The sequence below is a fragment of the Canis aureus genome, chromosome 1 (assembly GCF_053574225.1).
Source record: "Canis aureus isolate CA01 chromosome 1, VMU_Caureus_v.1.0, whole genome shotgun sequence".
Taxonomy (NCBI): Eukaryota; Metazoa; Chordata; class Mammalia; order Carnivora; family Canidae; genus Canis; species Canis aureus.
The window spans coordinates 79820280-79841629 of NC_135611.1; the positions used below are offsets into that span (position 1 = coordinate 79820280).

General features: G+C 41.5%; 1 protein-coding gene across 14 annotated transcripts in view; it reads right to left on the reverse strand.

Annotated features, from left to right (window-relative positions):
- Window positions 1-21350, reverse strand: part of LOC144318745 (transducin-like enhancer protein 4) — a 142065-nt gene that overhangs the window by 17242 nt on the left and 103473 nt on the right. For 11 of the 14 annotated variants that reach the window (XM_077906023.1, XM_077906014.1, XM_077906066.1 and 8 more), the window contains 5 exons: window positions 4259-4378; window positions 3179-3232; window positions 2103-2255; window positions 753-885; window positions 317-510 (listed from right to left, as the gene is read on the reverse strand). In XM_077906023.1, the coding sequence (XP_077762149.1) occupies window positions 317-510; window positions 753-885; window positions 2103-2255; window positions 3179-3232; window positions 4259-4378 (654 nt within the window). The remainder of the gene's footprint in view (window positions 1-316; window positions 511-752; window positions 886-2102; window positions 2256-3178; window positions 3233-4258; window positions 4379-21350) is intronic. The other 3 variants (XM_077906085.1, XM_077906075.1, XM_077906093.1) reach the window with 1 other exon arrangement.

The window sequence follows — 21350 nt, forward strand, 5'->3', positions numbered from 1 at the left end:
TGTTTACAATTTTAGTGGTAACATCCTGGGGGGTGGAACATACATGAAAAAAATAACTTGTATAATTTTTTCAAGTTTATGATGGAAACAGGGTTCACTACATTCATTACTATTTGCTCTATTCTTGTAGGTTTAAAGTTAAAAGGAAACCTAAAATATCAAGGACATTTCCTCACCTTAGAAAAGGCAATGGATCTCACAGTATAACTGCATGTAGTTTAATTTGCAGATATGATGGGTCCCTACGTTCAAATACACGTCTGACCATCCCAGAAGCCATGGAATGGTTTGATTTCACGAAGACCCATGAACATACCACTGGTGATCTCCCGTAGGCGGCGGCAGCAGCAGCAGCGGCAGCGGCTGCACTCATCTGAGGGGAAATATTGTGCAGTCCTGCGTAGGCGGCGCCGGGGCTGGTCAGCTCGCCATTCATCCCAGCATGGGGCACGATCCCAAACGGGGTTGGATATGGACAAGGGACTGCCATTGGGGTCCTCAGGCTTGAGGCTACAGAGCAAAACAGAAGGAGAGAAGAGAAAAAACAAGAACACAGGAAATAATAAGGAAGTAAGACATTAAAATATACCTTTAAAAAACAGGATCCAGTGCTCAAATTCGCTTATTGTAATATGCTCAGGTTAAATAACTCTTAACAGACTTTTGATGTGGGTTATTACTACTCTTAAGGTATGGCACTATTTGCATTGCTTTACTTCTTTAAAAAAGTGCAGAAAACTCTTCTTACTAACCCAAAGGGTCGACTCCTGCTGGCTTTCCAGGCACAGGCCGCAATCCGGGGGTGGAGGTACTGCCTGGGGTGGGTGCATCAGTTCGCGGAGTAGGGGTATTGGACTTTGAAACAGGAGTAGTAGATTTTTCATTCTAATAAGAGATAGAAGAGAATACAGTGGCAATGAGAATACAGTTTTTACAATGATGTTAAACGTTTTTAAAAAGGCAAGTCAAAAGGAAAAGAGAAAGAAATGGAAAAGTTCCTCAGGTTGGGCCTTTAGTTTTAAAATTAAAAAGAACCAACCAACCAACCAACAAACAGATCCCTGAGAGCACAAAACCAACGTTCAGTTCAGGAGGGTATAAACTAAAGTAGAATCTAGAGTAGAGAAGATGATTTCCAGGAAACTGGTATGAGTCAGACAGAGGCTGATAATCATGATGTCCTATGACCAAACACTTGCTGGTTGCTTTGATTTAAGGCTGCTTGAGCTGGGTTTCTGATGGACTGTTCATGTCACAAGAGGTTTCCTGGTTAACAGGTCCCATTAGAACAGATCCACGCCTAAATCATCACAGAGATCAGTAGAGAGGAGATGCCAATACAAGACCAGAAGGCCAAAAGAGAACAGAAAAAAAACCTAATGTACCTCTGTTCCAGACACATCCCCCTAATTTGCAGACAACCTAAGGAACTTTCTTTCCTTCAGTTGCAAATTCAGAAGACTATATGAAAACTGAATTTGTCTTTTTTTTTAATGTTATGTTACAAGGAAATAACTGGCGAAGAAAAAGGAAGACATACACACAAAAAATGCAATTAACTACACAGCCACAGAAGAAGGGGATATGGGGAGATTATCCTGACTTGCAAGCAGTTTCATTTTTGCATTTGTGATTTGTGGTGTGAGTCAAGGAAGACTTTTGTAAATGACAGATTACTTGTTAGACAGGAAGGGAAAATTATTGCAGTCATATATAGCTTGGTAATTCAAACAAAGCTAGCAACGAAATCACATCCCAGTCGAAAACTAAATTTACCATAAACCATAGGTGACAAAACCATCTCTGTAAGCCTGGTGTGTATTTCTTCATCTTTGCTGAGACACGTTTCGCTCAATTTCCCCATATCCCTCCCCTATCCTTGCAAAAAGACTCATGAAACAAACATCTATCACCAGTAAGTCAGTAAACCCATCCTGTTCCCAAAGTACTTTTGTCAATTAAGCTCGAATATTGAACATCTAAGTATATTTGGAATTAAGAGTCCTTGTAGAAAAATGTGAAAAATACCAAATTTACCAAATAATCAAAGCCAAGCATCTTGAAACAGGCCACGCTAAGAAAGAGGATGAAGAGCAGCTTACAAGGCTAAGTTCTTTGGATTTGGAGGAAGGGGTGCTGCTGGAGGACGCAATGGAGGCTGGGCTGATAGGGGCGTCTTTCTTGAGCAGGCGCGCCTTGTCCAGGCCGTTCTCTCTGGGGGAGTGTGCTGGACTCCCCCGAGGGGAAGATGGGTCCTACAGGGAAACAGCAAGGGCAGTAATGCAGCACAGCACACTCACAATGCTAGAATACTTGAGTGCGGAAAGCACAAAGAAGTGCAAAATGAATGCTCTGTAATCGATAATAAAAGATTCACCGAATTGCTAAAGAAAATATTTGGTAGAATGCAATATTTACAGCACAGCTAATCCTTGAAGGACATGGGTTAGATCTGTGCGGTTCCATTTATATGCAGATTTTTTTTATAAATATGCTACAGTACTGTAAATTGTATCTTCTCTGCCTTATGATCTTAGGAAGATCATGTTCTTTTCAACATGTTTTCTCTAGCTTTCTTTATTTTAAGAATACAGTAATACATATAACATACAAAATACCTGTTCCTGACTGTTAATGTTATCTGTAAGGCTTTAGGTCAAAAGTAGGCTGTTAGTAGTTAAGTTTTGGGGGAGTCGAAAGTTATATGTGGCAGCACAATGGGCATACTTGCTGAATCACTATGTTGTACACCTGAAACTAATGTAACATTGTGTGTCAATTATACTTAAAGAAGTGGGGGGGAGGGGGATTACATGAGGATTTTCAACTTTGTAGGAGGTTAGTGCCCTAAAACTGCCCTCCCTACCATTGTTCAAGGGTCAGCTGTACTTCTTCAAAAACAAAAATCAAAACCCTACAAATATACAGGTCACTTGTCAATGAGATCTGAAGGCTGACCACATATATCTGGTGTGCATTCATGGTGATAGCAAAACACACTTGTATTTTTATAGAAAAGAATAGCAATATAAAAAGGATCAATAATAAATACATAAATTTCAGGTAAATAAAAAGTGGGTCCCTTTGGAAACGGAGCGCACACATTCTGAATACTGTGTGGACACTAGTCATTGTTATAGTGGTAAGAGCAAGAAGCTGAACAAGCCATAAAACGTACCTCATTGGAAACGTCAACCACCAAATTGTCATCACTCTTCTCTCCATCGCTGTCCTGCATCAACAATTGACAAGCATTACCTCCTCCCCTAGCACATGCATGCATACACACGTACAAAGGCCAGATTTACCCCAGATAAATTCAGGTTAATTCCTCACCTCTTATAAAAATGAACTGCACCCAAGAGTGCTAAACACTTTACAATGTACTCTGTTCTTTAATCCTCATGATGATTTTTAAGGTAAGTAATATGATGATTCCACTTTACAGTTTAAAAAACTGAAGCTTATGGCTTGCTACTCCAAAGCTAGTGGAAGCTGGCACATCCAGGCTAAATCCAGCCTACTGTCAGGTGTGATGTGCGTTCTCTCAGTTTAAAAGACTGGGTAAGTAGCCAGCATTTTAAGATTGGGAGGTTTCACACGAAAATCCAAACTTTCAAAAAAAAAAAAAAAAAAAATCCAAACTTTCTTTCTTTCTTTCTTTTTTTTTTTTTTTTTTCCTTTTTTTTCTTGAGGCCTGCAGTCCTGCAGGGCACCACCACAGGGAGCAGAGCAGGCCCTGGCTGCATCCACCCCAGTCCCACCCAGCTGGCTTCCTTCACTCTATGACTTGAAGGGTCAGTCACTGAAGGGAAATAAGCTTCAACCCATGCTAGGGACACATCTGGATGCCTCTGCAAGTTATACTCTACTTGCTTTACCCCTCAGCGCAAATTCCTTTTAGACATTTTAACAGGCTAGGATTTTACATTTTCCTTAACATTTCTAGTTGACTGCAGGAAATTCAAGCACCTTGAAATACAGAGAGGGAAGCAAATGCATCTCTAGAAACAGTACTATGAAAGCCCTACAATGTCTTCTATTGGCGGCCAGACAGAGCACTGTGCTCTGACTCATGTACACGTGCGTGCTGCCCTGCACACAGAGGCTGTAGCTAGCCAAGTGACACACAGTTCTACACACGGTCACTATTTTTTTTCTCCTCTGGTCTAATTCTAGTTGGTAATAGTCATAAAACGGCTGCTGATAAAAAGCAGAGTAAACTGGTTTCCCCCAAAGCAAAGATGAATGAACTTACGTAACGAGCTGCAATTTCCTTTTCTTCAGTTTTCTGCTTTTTGCTGTCAGAGGAGTAGTCTGTGGAGTTTCTGTGCTTCTCGGCACCTCGGAAACTGGCCGACGGGGATACCGAAGAGCTCTGTAATTCAAAAAGAAAGCAGGGTTGAGGAATGACCATCCACTTCACAGTGAGTTGTGCAGATCTAATGTCCCTTTTGTTCATTAGTGCGCACCTGTAAAATTGTTAGGAGGAGACAGGAGGGAACAGTGGAGGTGAAAGAAAGAGGCAAAGGAGGCTCAGCAGGAAACCAAGGGGAAACAGGGACAAGGGGATGAAGGGGGGAAAAAGGAACCAACAGGAAAGAAGAAATGAAGACAGGACGGAGGGAGCCAAGGAATAAAAAAGGAGGCAAAGAACAGCAAATTCAGAAGACCGAATGGGTCTGGTCCCAAGGAGATGTAGATTACACTGGGGCGGTAGCTTGAAAGCAGTGAGAAAGGAAGCAGATAGAAGAGAAAATGGAAGGAAAGAAAAGGTGAGCCCCTGCCCCCCTGGGGGCCCCAGTTTGCTGGGTGATGGGAAACCAGTAACTTAAGCCTGTACAAAGAATATATTAGAATCCATCTTGAGAAAAACTAGTAATTCTACAAAGAAAAAGGAAGAGAGGTACTCTTGAATTTAAACAACCCCAAAATGGTGATCATGTGACACAAAGGTCATATTTATGTAATTTTGCTAAGTCCCTTGTTTTAAGGTTATGAGAGTTGAGAGTCGCAAATAAAAATCACAAAAACAAAATGCCTGCAAAAATTCACTCTAGTCCTTTTCTGACTCCTACAGTTTTCATGAGCTGGCTCCTTTGTATCTCTGGAAACCCTAGAACTCCATTAGGACCAGGCAACTGAGAAAGACAGTCACTCCTTCTTGGGATCACAGCTGGGAACGAACCAACCATACAGGCAGGAGAGGTCTGTCATCTCTGCTCTTCCAGAGAGTTCCCAACTGGAGGAGGCCTACATGCTGAAAACAAACACTGAAGTACAGAAAAGGAGTCTGTCTACCACAGAAGCCAAGGTGATTACTACTGGGCACATTCAGACAGTACAAGAGCTTAAAATAACAAGTAAAGAATCGTGAAGAAAGCATCAACGAAACCTGAAAGCAACCTTATGAACTGGCTAATGACTCCGTTCCAGACAGACCAAACAGGAGCCCACCTGACAGTAAGGTGAGGTGTGGGGAGGTAGCAGGGCTGACCTGTGGAGGGTGGCTCATAAAGGCCAGAGAGGCCCAGTCCCTCTCAGCAGGGCACCAGCATGGGGCTCTGAGTGCTAAATTAACCCAGGCTGGGCAGTGGAAAGAACACCTGGGATATGGGAAAACAAGTTATAGGAAGAGCAAACAATCACCACCAGGATATCTTTGCCTTGCATCTAAATCAATTCAGGAAACTGTTCCGTAAAGCTCTTCCTCACTGATAACTGTACTCTTCTCATGGAAAATTAAGCCCTTGTACTTTTTTTCCTTTATCTTAGTCTGATGGTAATAATTAACATTTATGAAGATACACAACATTCACAACGGCTTTTAAATTAACTATGGGAGGCAGAGTGATAGCCAGAACTTTTGGCTCTCTATCCCCTTTCACTTCCACTGAACCTTAATGCCACATTTTCTTTTGTGGCTAAACTTTCGAAGCCCATTGTTAGAGGAAAACCAATAAACTTTTCTTTTTCCATGCTGGGTCTACATCGCTACCAAGACACCACCCCCTAGTGGTCACCTGTGGTGATGGCAACCCCACCACCAGCTCCAAAGGATGGAAGGAGGGGGTAGGAGTTTGGTGGCAGGGGAAGATGGGAAGGACAAAGGAGTTGGTTCCCAATGAAGGGCTGGGTACCTCCAAAGGCTTCCTTCCTGTACTATTCTCTCAGTCTTCAGTGAATACTCTAAGTCAGAGGCACCAAACCCTGTGGCTAACCCTACTCATTCGCCCTTAAGCTTAATGGTAGAAACGATGGCAGATGTCATTCAGTCAAGGCTAAAGACCGAAGCTGAACAATTTTTTAAATTGGACTGCTGCTTCATTTTCATGTATCCCAGTTGAGTTCCAATCCTCACTCCCAAGCCATCAGACATGGTTCAATGCTTCTGCTTTGCTTTCACACTGTGACCAGGTTTTTGTGACCATTACTGCATGGAAATCATCCTTGCAAACATCACCTGTGAGCCACTACCTACCATATTTGATGTCAGAACCCCATATCTAGTGTCCCCCTCTCCAGTCTCTCCTCCACATTTCTAGGGTTCGTATTTCCCAAAAGAGAGATTCGACCACTTCTCACTCTTCTTTAAAAACAACAAATGGTTTCTCACCGTCCTTAAGGAAAAAATGTCCAAATTTCTGGGCGTGGCCTTCTCTGCGAAGCCCTTCATCACTCCCCGCCCTCACCCACAGCCCTGGCCTTAGAGCTCAGGGCTCTGTGCATTTTCCTTGCATCTGTAGCCTTTTTTCCTGGCCTAGAAGAATTCCCATTTCCCCTCAGTATCTTTGTGTTGAAACCCATATTCTTAAGGACTGGATCTCATGTCACCTTTTAAAGCTCACGCAGATGCTGTCAAGCAGAATTAATCACTCAATTCCTCCTTGTTCCCTCAACACTTTGTTCACCCAGTGAGTAGAGCGCTCGCAATCGATATGTGGCTATTTGTTTACAAGGCCACTTCCCACTCCAGGCTGTGGGTTACCTGGGGTGGGGGCCCTCGGCACAGCGAGCAGCAGAGAACTGCCCAGTAATGTTTTTGAACATAAATGAGCAAACATCCCTTTGTACTCCTCAACCTTGACCAAAAATTCATATGATACACTCCCTTCCAGCAGACCACTAGGCTGAACAGCTACACAAGAAACCATTTGTTACAGTAATATCTGAGTAGTGCTGCCCTTCAGAAAGCACAGCCTAGGAGCTGTGCCTCTTTCTCACCTCTACTCCCTCACCTACTTCCACATGCCTTCATCCTACTCATTTGATATTTTACAAAAAGAAACCTGTATGTGTTTATCATTAACAACAATCTGAGCCCTGTGATTCTAAGATACTCTAATGAAAGTTATTTCCACTTTGTCCAAAAGGAAAAACTGATTTATGAACGACTGTAAGACACTTTCTCAAAAATTAACACTAAATGGTAATGCTTATTTATTTAAATCTTTATGCTTGCTTATTGATACACATGCACAAACAGCTTTACTTTTCTTAACTGGCTGTTTCTGGCTCTGTGGGCAGTATTTTATTTGTGAAATTTTATTGCAGACAGAGTTATATGTTGGAGTTTCCTGGGAGAATGATAAAGTAGTTAATTATCACTAGCATTTAAAGGTTAAGCTACACAATGGGCACTGGGGCAATCAGCAATGTTCTAATAACATAATTGCTCTGGAATCAAATTGGACTTGGCACAGACTCTCATCATGAATCTTACAAGTCCACCATTCTGCCACTGGAAGGCCACTTGGATTTTTTGCTGAGCATGTGAACAGGAGGAATTAAGTAAATCCTTTTAAAGACAAAGTCTGGTTTTACTAGAAAATATTTTTATTTCTGTCATTATTTTAAAAGCTTACCTACCTTAGGTATTTCCCTAGCTTACGCCACAGCAAACTTAACGGAGCTGCATCATGACTCTGTATAAATCTACAAACTTAGAAATATTTTCTCATTACAGTCTGACCATGTGACTATATTGGCAAAGTCATTAAGAATGGAGCGCCCTAACAATCAGAAGCGGTGACCAATCAAGAGAAGTCAAACGACCTCAAATGCAAATGTTTACTAAAAAGCTCTGTATCTTTAAAAATGAAACATATTATTGGGATAGTAGAAAGAACAAAGTAGATGTTTAATAAAAGAAAAGGATGAGGGCAAAAAAGGAAAGACTAGGGGACAGATAATAAAAATTTGAGTCTTATTATATGGAAATCCCAATTGCTTTGGAAGCAAAAGATAAGCTTTAAAGGAGTTACTCCTAACAATGCAAATCATATTTTATCTCCAAATGAGAAAATTCTAGATCCTAGTTTGAAATCCAACCAAGACTCTACTAAGGTTATTGACCAAGTCAGATGGAAAATGGACACCTCCGGCAATTGAAACAGATGGCTCTGCCCTTCACCTTCATTCCTCTGCCACCTCAAGATCAAAGATGACCATTATGACGAAGAGTTCTGTAAAGTATACCCCCGCCCCCTCAAAAAAACAAGAGGTAGTGTTGTTACAATTAGCTAATTTTAATAACAGGTAGCACAGATTTTACTAGCAGGCAACAGCATCTGTCTGGAGTCAGACTGCCTGTCTGGATTTGAGTCTAGTTTTCCACTTAATAGCTGTGTAGCCTTGGGGATATTGCTCAGTCTCAGTCTCTGTAGTCTGAGACAAGAACACCCCACCCACATCCTCCCTGAGCTGCTTTGAGGACCAGGTGAAAGAATCTCCATAAAGTAGAGTAAGGCACAGTCGCAGACAGGTAACTGAGCCCCTCTGCAACAGCACTCAGCACTGCACGCTATTTACTACAGAGCTAGTGTGGATTGTCTATTTTCAGCCTCACATAAGGACCATTCTCAGCATCTGTGTAGCACTACCCCTCAGCACCGATATACAGATGGTCCATAATGATAGGGTTTCAATAGGCTGCTATTAACCAAAACACATGTCCTTTCAACACAATAAGGTTTTGGTTCAATACTGCAGGCAGGACTATAAATACCACCTCTATATTGGACTTTTTAATTTGATTTCAAATGCACATCAAGCTAATTTTGCTTGCCATTCGTCTAAGTGCACTGTTCATATGTCTCCGCCCACTTAGGAGAGTCCAACGAGAAGGAAAGGTTGGACAACCATGATCAAAAACTCTAAAACTCATTTGTTATGGTCTGTTTGTTCATCAGCCTTCAAATACCCCATCTACTTGGTACCCAAGGGTAAATCCACTTTCAAACAGATAAAGGGGATAATGACAGGGCAAAAAGTACCACGAAAACTTGGCTAGGGTTTTGCCCCCACTTTACTACTGGTGTGCAGGCCTATTTTACTCTCAAAACCAGCCCCGTTTTAGAAGATAAATTATACTGCTAGTTGAACTGTAGTTCATTCAGTATAGGAATTAGTTTGGGTCAAGGACAATTCAAAGGGAGTCTGTTAATGGCATTGGGGGAAGGAAGGATGGAGAAGGCAGGCTCAAGGGGCCTGTTGACCCTTCACTGATGCCATAACTAAAGTCCTCAAGCATCATTTCCTCTGTAAGAACAACAACAGAGGACTAAAACAGAAATTAATACTTTTTGACTCTCTTGAATGCAGAAAGGCCAAAGTACTGCGGGAACTCAGCAGGGACGCAGCCCCTCTCCTTCGTATGCAGAAGGACCTTCAGTAGGAGGAGCCCTACAATCATGAGTCACCCTAGGGTCAGTATGTTCACTAACCCTCAAAGCATTTTAGAGTTATGAAACACTTTCAATAAGTTCTGAAGTAAAGTAACATCCTGAATAAACTTATATATGTCAAACATAGTACCATATCCCAGTGCATTTCTGATGGAAGTTTTATTGTACAGTATTACACAAAATGTTTGTATTTCCATACATACAGTTCTTCAGAGTTAATAAAACACTTTAACATTTGCTATTCCACCTATTTAAAAAACAACCAGCAGAGATGGGGAAAGTAATCCTCAATTGGGAAAAGTTAAAAAATAAAAATTATTTGGCTAAAATATACACATCTTACATACAGACTCATAACACATGCAAATTTAGGTAAATTAGTTTAAAAATTATAGCATGCCTATGGTGAAAAACCTGAATATGGTAGGGCTCTGAGCCAGTCACTGGTGTCAGTTTACTGCTCATTACAATAAGACTTTTTTAAAATAACCTGCTTGATTAAGGAAGTCATTAAAAACACAATCTGTATATAACCCTCACAGAACTTGCTTTTTCCAAATTAACATAAATCAAAATTCACCTTCAAAAATGACTGGGACTTTCTGAAGATCTGTCCTTGTTAAAATATAATCTCCATGTAAAGTAACAAGTCTGTTCTTAATAAATGTTTTACCTTCTACAGCATGTCATGAACAATACGTTCTTCAAAATGTTCTATTGTTGTTTTTGTCTTTTTGCTTTTCTCCTGGTAAGAGATACCTGGACCAAGATAAATTTCTCCGGCAGATAATCAAAACAAGAGGAACTAACAGAATAATGATGAAGTAGAGAGGCCATATCCACAACGGTGGACTGTGTGACCTTGGACAAGTTAATGAACTTCTCTAAGCTTCCAGTTCCCCAGTGGGCAAAACGAAGCTAACTGGAATACTTGCTGAGAAAGCTGCTACAAAGATGAAGGAGAGAGCTGTGACTCCTATGCTCATGTGAAACCACCACACAATCTCCGTCTACTCACAGGCCCTTTCAACAGGTTTTTACTGAATACCCACTGAAGTACAGTAATACAAAGATGAATGAAATCTACACCTTGCCCTCCAGAAGTCTCCATGAGTTAAAAATACTTAGAATACAAAAGTCCTACATATTTTTTTGCTTTGTGGAGTAAAATCTACAGCACTTCAATATTCAGCCATTCATGTTTTGTTTCCATGGCCTCAGCATTATGCATTACTTGGTCAGGATAAAATGCTATAATAATTTATAAAGTATCAATAAAATTGATTTTAAATTAGAACATTATCTTAATGTCCTCCTGGGGTTTCTTGACTGTTATTTCCTCTTCCTGGAATAAAAGCTGTTGGCTCCGCCCCAGAAATTTCATTAAATACAGTTACTTTAGCTGGCCAGCTGAGCTGCTGGAACACAATGCTTTGACATCAAAGATAACAGGTCTGATCCTTGTGCAGGCACCTTAGCTTCCCTCTCCTGATAGTCACTCTGCTTGTGGTCGGAACTGTGGGTCATGTGAGCAAGTAACTGGCAGAACAAGAAAGGACAGGTATATCCCCCCTTAGTACTGATGGAGAAGTGAGCCCTCAGAGAGTGTAGAGAAGTCCCATCTTTTAACCCAGCTAAGTACCCCAAAGCCACTGCATGCCCTTCAATCCAATGGACCTTCTCAAAGTTCACAAGACCTAACATCCCTACATGTATTTGTCCTCCACCAGGAATTCCCCTTCCCTCAGTAACAGAGACTCTATTAATCTTTTTTTTTTTTTTAAGATTTTATTTATTTATTCATGAGAGACACAGGCAGAGGGAGAAGCAGGCTCCATGCAGGGACCCCGATGTGGGACTCGATCCCGGGTCTCCAGGATCACAGCCTGGGCCGAAGGTAGCACCAAACCGCTGAGCCACCCAGGCTGCCTGAGACTCTATTAATCTTGTATGCACTTTGTAAAGTGAAGTCACATGCACCTGCCACCCTCTTCTGGGATTTTTTTTTTTTTTTGGGTATAGCACCCATATAATAAATCCTATATCATTCATTCACCAACTACCTTATAATCAATGTTACTAAGTTTCACTAACAAGTAGGACATGTTTCCAGAGTTTGAACACCCTAAAAACAAAAGGGGGGAACTGGCAAAAATTTCCTTCACTAATTTTCTGGGAAGGTGAATTGACTTTTAGACTTATACTTGCACTGTGTTCTGTTGTTGAATCAAAATATCAACATACTTCTAACAGCTGCTTTGAAAGAAGCTGAAGTAGAGTAGCTGCTTGGAAGAAATAAGTGACTCAGCTTGAAGACTTGGCAAGCTCTATCTTAATGGACCAGATTCCTCATTTTAGTAACTATTAAAATTTATTGGTAAAGAAAGTCTTTTCATGTTGCTATTTTTTCCAGTAAACTGTTTTCATCTATTTGAAAGGCTAAACATTTTTTTCTTCCAAAGAATGTTAACTCCACAGAGCCTCATATATATTCTTACATATTATGTATGCAAATATAGTCTACAATATCGAGGGTAATTCAGCAGGAACACAGAAGGAAACAACAGTGTATCAATTTAAAGGTATGCTGCCTAACAGTTATGAGATGGCTAATGAGAAACTCCAGGTCTTCTTCATACCCCCTCAATATGGCAAAAACTGTTTTTCAGTGATCACTTGGCCGATTTGGTCTTAAAGTTCTTCATTAAAACACAAAAGCTTGTGCTCTAGAACAGAACTAACAGAAATCTAACATGAGCCACATATGAATTTAAAATTTTTCTAGTTAGCCAGATTTTAAAATTGAAAAGAAACAGTACAATTAATTTTAGTCATATATTTATTTAAGCCACTGAATCTAAAAATATATCAACATACAATCAATATCAAAATTATTCGTGAGACATTTTACATGATTTTTTTTTTTTTTAAGTAGTTGGTCTTTAAAATCTGGCACGTATTTTGCATTTGCAGCACATCTAGATTTGGCCTGGCCACATTTCCAGGGCTTAATGGCCACATGTGGCTTGTGGCTACTACACTGGATGACACAGGCTTCAAAGAAGCTAAGGGCACAACAGGAATCACGCCCCTTAATACAAGCATCTGGCACTTTACAGAAGTACAGGCCTGACCTGGCTGCTGTCTACTTTCTCCAATCTGAGTTCAGAGTCTCTTTGTCAGGATGCTGGACACCGCATACTCTCTTTCATCCCTCAGAGTAAGCCTCTGCCAAGAACTTGTCCCCAGCCTCTGAGTGGCTAGCAGTTTTCACCTTTTATGTCTGAGTTTAAATGCCACTTTCTCAGAAAGGTCTTGTCGGTGACATTATCCAAGAAGATCTCTCCTGGAAACACCTTATTTACTTCCTTCCTAGCATCTGTATCAAGGCCATTATTTTGATTATTTTCTTGTCTCTTCTACTTGACTAGAAGTTCCACAAAGGCAGAGACCATCCACTTGGTTTGGTGCTTCAATTACTGGCTGCTGAATATATGAGTGAATACAAAACTTGATCTGCTCACACATCAACACTTAAGCAAACATCTGACCTGCTCCCATGTTATTTTCATTATAGTGAGAGTAGAGGCTATGCAATCCTAAAAGGCATGAGCTTGCCTTATTTCTTTGTATTCTCAGCACTCAGTATTAATGACTGCCAGAGTCAGAAGAACAGCTGCATTTGGGGAGTGTGGGTGGGGGCAGCAGCGAGTGCAGGCACACCAAAGGAAGAAGGCAGCCTTCAAAAGTCAAAAATTGTAATTTTGAAAGTGATACAGTGACAAGTCAATTTTCAGGACTATGCTGAAGAGACACTGAGCAGCAACAGTGCAAAAATTAAAACTGGAACATGGGTCAGAATGATGCCAGGTGGAAGCGAGGGTCAAAGGTGGTACCTTTGTTCTCCACTAGCAAAGGCACAGGCCCCCTCCCCCAAGGTCAGTGCCAGGATCTGACCTCTGGGTGGACACACAAGAAACATTTGTTGGTGCATAAATGTATCAAGGCCACCAATTTTTCTTATTCTAAAAGAGATAAATCTTCCACATAAGGGAGACATTTTTCAACTGGCTCTCCTTCATCTTTCATCATGTACTCATCACCTGTCTGTGACCAGGGAGAAACAAATCTTACTCAGGTCTGACCACTGGAAAGGCAGGATTTAAGTGAATGCTGCCTGACAGACCGACCACATGAAGAATGCAGGCATCAGCAGTTTTTCTGTGGCGGCTCATTTCGACAAGAATGATCCCTGGGGATCTCCTAGAAATGTTTATCTCCCAAGGAGGTATGTGGTAAAAAGGAGGAAAAAAATCCCTCATTACTCACATTTCTTTTTTTCCCCCCCCTGGATAGTAAGTCACCACACACAGGTGAAGAAAGAAAAAGCCCAATGTAGAGCAGACAGAGATAATACCTGTTTGTTTTGGTTTTAAGAAAAGAGCTTTACAATGGCTGATTGTTAAGTCACAGAGGACAAATTTTTAGTATGTAAAGCAACATAAAGCATTAATATCAATCAATTTAACATAGTGACTTCAGTATACTGAGGAATGAAAACAAACAAGATGCAGATACTTAGAGACACAATTTTAAATCTTTCCAAAGAAATGATTTTGAACAGCAGCTTTCATTTGACAAGTAGTTGTAAAGATGTAGGGTTGACAAAATATAGAAAACACCGGAAGAACAAGTTGACTCACCAAGTGTGTGCCAAGCAAGATCAGTCTGGTCTAACCAAGAAAGAGCATTTCCACTAACCAGCAGTGAGATGTTAAAAGGGGAGTCAGTTCACTAATTCCCCGCCCCTGCCCTCCTCCGCCCCAGCCCTTCAATCATAGGTCAAAGAGCGAAATTATTAGGAACTACAGAACATGTCTCAGAGCTGTCTACTTGCCACCCCCAACAATTGTGAGTGCTGGTCTGTTGCTCTGCTTCTCTGGCCTTTCCTTTTTCTTTCTCTCTCACCCCTTACCTGGCCCCTGTCCTGCCAACAACACCTCTGTCAATACTAAGCTTTGCTGGTGGCACTGTGGGCTAGAGAGGTTGCTGACCCTTATTCTAACATGTCCTTTCAGGTTAATTACTTTTGTATACTCAGTGTACCCAGTGACATTTAATCACTACAGTGCTACTCGGGTAAACAGGAATGAATGGAGCCAACTGCAATTTGGCATCCAGCTAAATGGGGCGGTAATAGCAGCATGCTGAAAATGGACTGGAAGAAAATACTTTCACTCACCACAGTGAGAAATGAGATGAATGCCAGTTGATCAATCACTCTTTTATTAAAAAGGAAGAACACTAGTCTGGTGGTATGTTTTTGCTATTTAATACTAAATATGGCTTGAAGGAATCCTGCACTTTGTAATGTTTGGGCAGTCTAGTAAGTGCTTGTTGATTGAATGGACGAAGATGAAAGTAATTCAACGTGTAGGTACAACTCTGTCTCTCTCTTCATATATGCACATGTGCATGTGCACACACACACACAGGCACATGCTTCCAGTCACAAGGCTGCCCTCTGCTAACAGCCAACAGTCTATCCTCTTGCTAGTCTTTTGGTTTCTAAGCATCCAGGGCACAGGAATTAGATGCAGAAGGTCCTACAACTTTGTATGTACACCAAAGCAACCAGTCCTGGATTAATCAAATGTCATGTCACAGACCTTGAGCCACTAAAAGTCTGCTAAAACATACAGCCAAGGACTTGCACTGGGAATGGAGAGTGGGTCAGAGAGGCCATTAGCAGCCCTGAGAGAGTCAGCCAGACCCAAGGGATACAGAGTGATTTTGTAGAAGTGCTTTCAATACTAGCTGGTGGATGAAAAAATGAGGCTTTACGACTCTTTCTAAAGAACAACAAAAGACTTTGCAAACACAGTCTCATGTAGTGATGCCAGTAAAATCCTACAACTTTTGCTGAATGCTACTTCTGTACTGGCGATGTTAGACACTGCAGACACAAAGCAAGTACAGCACCAGTTTTACAGCACCTCAGAGTTTGGAGGGAAGGGGATGGAATGAATAATCACAAGCTCTACAGTAAGAGTACTCTGGTTTCAAATCTCAGCTCCAGCACTTATTAGCTGTACAAGTTCGGCAAGTTAACCCCCTGTGGCCTCAATTTTCATACCTGTAAAATAAAGGTATCTGTCCTATGAGATTATCAGGAAGATTTAAATAAGATACCTACAGGAAGTGGCAGGCCCTTCTTTCATGCTTATTTCTGGAATATGCCCCAGAAGTCAAAGGCCAAGCCTTCGCCAGCAAGCCAATCAGGCAAGAGGACGCCCCAAGGGCTGCTGTACTGTCTCCTACTGGCCTGCCTTTGAAAGACGGTAATGGGCAGTTTCTCAGGTTCTGGGCAAAGGCTACTCTACTACATGTCCAGATTCAAATGTTTCAGACAGCAGATTCTCCAATTTGGGCATCTTCCTGCCCTGCTGGCTTAGTGCTCTCTTCAGAAGTTCTGCTCTTTCTCCTTATTTGCAGAATTCATGTCAAGCATATCTTCTGACCTGATGTTCAGTCGGGGTAACGGAATGAAGTCTAAACTTGTAACCCCAATTTCACTAGAGCTTGACAAATGACTCTAAAGTAAGTGAGGTATCAGGATTAATGGAGTGGGGGGGGGACACCCATGAATATCCTCATGAATATGGAATATTGTCAGTTACTGAACTAAATACCAACTCTGTGTCAGCCCCTCTGCTGGGCTGTAAGGCACTGGCTCAGTACACAGTTTAAAGGGCAGATGAACACCCTGCCCTCAGAAAGCACAAAAATAAATAATTATTAATAAATTAATGAAAAACTAATCAGAGCAAGTGACAATCTGTTATAAAGGACATAAACAGGATGCTAAAACTGAGCCTACTGACAGCATGGCCAGGGACGACGGCCTCTTTAAAGCAATGACATTCAGGCTGACAGCAGCACCAAAGCTGGAGCCAACTATGTGAACAGCCAGGAGAAGAATGCTGCAGACAGAGGGAACAGCAAATGCACAGGCTCTGAAGGGGAGGAGCCCACAGTGACACTGGAGGTCCAGGAGGGCTAGGTGCATGGGTGGATAGTTTTAGGTGGAGGGAGGGGCCAGGCTGTGCAGGGCTCGGCAGGCCACAGTGAAGTCTGTTTTATTCTAAGCGCCACTGAAGGGAATGATGAGATGACACACGCTCTAAAAATCACTCAGGAGATCTTTGAAAAGTTGGGTTAGACGGGGCCACAGTTAGAGGTAAGACTTAAGTTAAGGCACTTAAAAACGGAAAAGGCTATTCCTTAACTACCCTCCACCCTTGATAATTAAAAATAAAAACAAAAACCAAAAATAATAATCCTTTAATAAAAAAATAAAAAAATAAAAATAAAATAAAAATAAAAACAATACTCTTAAGTGCACAATATAAACTTTGCATTATGCTAAAATTAGAACAAAATTTTCCTTCAGATCATCAAAGCTGAGCTTGCATCACATCTGGTATCCCTACTTCTACTAACACAGTTAGCAGGGCTTAACTGGGCCTGCAGCTAAGACAGCTACAGAAGGGAAGCAAGAGTCCAGGGGAGACACTGGTGGCTCAGACTGGAGGGGATGCTGGAGAAGAGAAGGGGATGGATTTGAGAGAGATGGAGAGATAGAAGCTGGTGATTTACTTCATACAATGGAGTGTGTATTCATGTAATTAGAATGGAATCAAGTGTGTCAACATACTTCATTCTTCACTATGATATAGGTTTCTACTGGAAAAATAAAGGGCTCCTGTTCTTTCCTAGGTATCAACAAGAATGCTCTTAACCTTAAGGTGCTCGGCGACACATGTGAATGGCATCCTCCTTCCAGATTTATGGGGAAGGGGGGAGGCGGGGAGTGCACACACACACACACAACTGATCTAATCAGCCAGAATTACATTTCCACAAAGTGGTATACTACATACTTGAGACAGATGCTAAAGCATAAATGCTGATCCTTACTCAAAGAAACTCAGAAAGAAGGAAGGTAAGACCTCTATCTGTGATGAATAGGAAACTCGGTTCTAAGAGCACAGGGGTACATTTCAGGGGAGATGGGATCTACCTACAGAGACTTCCTACAGGAGCGGGAGGCCAGGTACTGCATGGGAAGGACGAGTAAGCACTGCCTGGGGTCCAAACCTGGACAGAGGGGATACTGAGCATGGGGGAAGGCTACTAAGTCTGAGAGAAAGAGGAGGAGAGTAAAACACAGAGTAGCAAGGACCAAAAGGGGTCCTTTCTCTGGGAGAGGGTCACAGGATGAGATAAGCTGGTGGGGAACAAGTCAACAACTGGGCAGTGGTCCTCAACCCTGACTTCATGACAGACTCCCCCATGGAGCTTTAAACAATGATGATGATGATAGTAACAACACCAACACCATGCCACCTGTGCCCTGTCTTAGCCATGGAGTCAGGCTGAAGAGTGACCCTGGGCAATTTTATAAGTCCCCTAGTGACTCTAAAGTTGAGAACCTTGGACTTAAGGTATATTCAAATAATCAGCAGCCACTGTGACTGCTGTTAATTAGAACTCCTAATCAAATAAACCCCCTACCTATTCATACCAGGTCACCCCCAGCCCTTTCAGAAGGCACAATTTGCTCAGAGACAGCAATAGCATCCCAGACTTGATCTCCCTGTGGCTGTTCTCGCCAAGAGGACCCACATTTGACTGGTAAGAAATAACATATTTCAAAATCATAGTCTGGAGTTGGGAGAGAGAAAAAACTCCCATCACAATCATGTCATAAGGTGAGGATACATGCTCTTTACACATTTCTGAACGCGTGAATGTGGTGTTCCTATGCATGACTCTACGATGCTGACAAAGTGATGTATTTTGAGTGCCATAATTAAAACAATAATCTCAATAAAGTGGGCATTATGAGATAATTGGCCAATCCTCAGGTATTAAGTAAACTGTGGTAAAAGCCAAGGATACTCATCACCAAGGTCAATTACAATAATTGCTTATCTGAATTACATTATGCATTGCAAACCCCGCTGAATTAAAAAAAAACAAAAAACAAAAAACAAAAAGAATAAAAACTGATCTAACACATACAACAGAGAAATGACCTGAGGAGGAGTTCTTGTTCTCGTTGCTTGACTATTGGTCACTGAAGAATTCATACAATCAACTTTGTAGGGGCCCCACTTAACACCCTATCCCTTTAAACCATACCTGTTTCCTCAGTCTTGCAGTCTAAGTTCACTAAGGAAATATGTCTATCAGATGTTAGGTGGCTCAAAAGGGTAACATAGGAAAATGGAGTGGCTTTAAATTAATAATTAAAATTAGACAGTATAAGAGCAAAAAAAATTACTCCTTGAGTAATTTTCCCCCATCAGCATGTTACAAGAAGTCTTCACTGTCTTTTGCAGAGACTGAATCTCTCAGATACGCTGGGTTATAGCTTGTGGGATGGTATTTCACCCTCCACATGCCACTGCCAGCTTGCCTAGTAGATTAACACTCAGGCTCAAGTAACCAGTGATTAACCAGAAGAGTCAGGAAAAGCTTACAAGACCAGAAGAGAGAAAACAAAATGTTGACCTTCCTTCGGCTAATTGGAATGTGTTTGGCAATCTAAGAGTATAAAACTTTTTTAAGCTGTGATTAAACATCAAGACTTTGATGTTTTATACGGCATTCTTCCTCACTAATTAACTTCATTAGTGCAGTTAATTACTGGGGAAGAATATGGTATAAAACATCAAAGTCTTGATGTTTAGTGTCACCATCAGTTCAACTAAACAGTAATAAAGAAATAATTTCTTAAAGCGCATTTATGCATGCTCAGCACTTCTGTTTACAAGCTCAAATTGTATGATAGGAACATTTTTCAAAATATCCAAAGATGCTATCCACCATGCAATCCAACTGCACTGACAGCAACAACATACCATATAATGTAGTGTAATTAAGTGGCCAAGAACGCCACATAAAGCAAAAGAATTGAGACATTTAATCATAGTTATGAAGACGGTTATAAATCTACCATTACTGTAAGATGAAGGAATGGGGAAACCCAAGGCAAAAAGCCATACAAAGAACTATGTAACCTGAAGGCTGATGCTAATTATGCATTAGATAGTGGATTTAGCTTCAGTCTGAGAAAAGAAAATGGATCAAGCTATCAAACACAAAGTGCAGACAGTAGGTCTCCTCTAGCACTATCGGAGGGCACCGAGTATACTTTGCCCTTTCCGGTGGAACACATGAGCAGGAATGGTAAGAATACTGGAATGCCAAGACCAGCGTGGGCCTTCTCAACGTGAAGCGCACAACTACCAACCAGCTCTAACAAAGCTGGAAACTGATCATCTTTACCTGGGAGGGACCAGGGAGATTAACTGGTCCCTCGCTACTCCTGAGCACAGCCCACTGTCTAGCAGCGTTGAGACCGCCTCTAAGTGCTTGTTAGAAGTGCACCACCGAAGGCCCCACTCCATACCTACTGAATCCGAATCTGCAGTTAACCCATGTGTGCTTTTTTATGTTCATTAAATGTTTGACAAGCACCAGTCTACTTCAACCTCGTTCCTTTATATAGGAGAAACTCAAACCAACAGGGCAGCTATTGGAAGACTGGTCCTCTGATTTTAATAAGAGGCACAGGAAATGACGCCTGTGTGCTATCAAAAGAAACCAACCTGTATACAGAGCAACAAGGCATCATCGATAAAAGAGGACACAAAAGGAGTCAAGATAATGACAAAGGGGCCTACTTCATGAGGTCTGACAGATCTGGGTTCAAATCTACTTAGGCTAAGAAATCTGAAACATGTATGAAGTAAAAACTTATAAACTCTATAAATACATAAGATGAAAAGAATGTTAAAACATGTATTAAAAAAGAAACTCTCTAGAGAAGGAAAAGCTGTGAAGTCTCCACTTTGTTTTTTTGAAGGAAGATGGCAACACGAGAGAAAATGTGGCCTTGGTGGGGCCGCAGCCCAGGACTGCCAACTCTGAGCACTATGAATCGGGCTCCTGCACTGCTATACATAGCCAGACTCACTCACAAGGGAATGACAAGTAGGAGCAGCTTGTTACATCATCTGGGGCTACATCCAAAGGTCAATTAGGATTCTAGACAACAACAACGAAAGGAACTTAGAACAAAAGGGCTACTTAGAAGCCACTAAGGCAATTTTGTCAGAACTCTTAGGTATGACGAATGTTTCTCTTTCCAGTGAAATGTGAGCTCCGTGAGGGCAGATATTTGTCTGTTTCACCACCATATCCCCATAGCCTAAGTAGAATGCTTGTATCTGGCTCACGCTAAAGAGCAAAATTTTAAGAACATTTAACAAAGAACAGTTTTGTAGCTTATTATATGGAGATGCTCACCGTATTTAGCATCATCCAGCAATTGCAACGCTGCCTGATAGAACAAAACTGACAGTTAAACTTAACTCTTGGCAGTTACATTAGTTTCCTAGGGCTGTGGGACAAATTCCCACCAACCAGGAGGCTTAAAGCACAGAAACATATTCCCTCACGGCTTGGGAGGCTAGAAGTCGTGGTCAAGATGTCAGCAGGGCCATGCTCCTGCTGAAGTCTCTAAGGAAGAATCCTTCTTTGCCTCTCCATCTTCTGGTGGTCGCTGGCAAACCTCAGCCTGCTTGGTTTGTA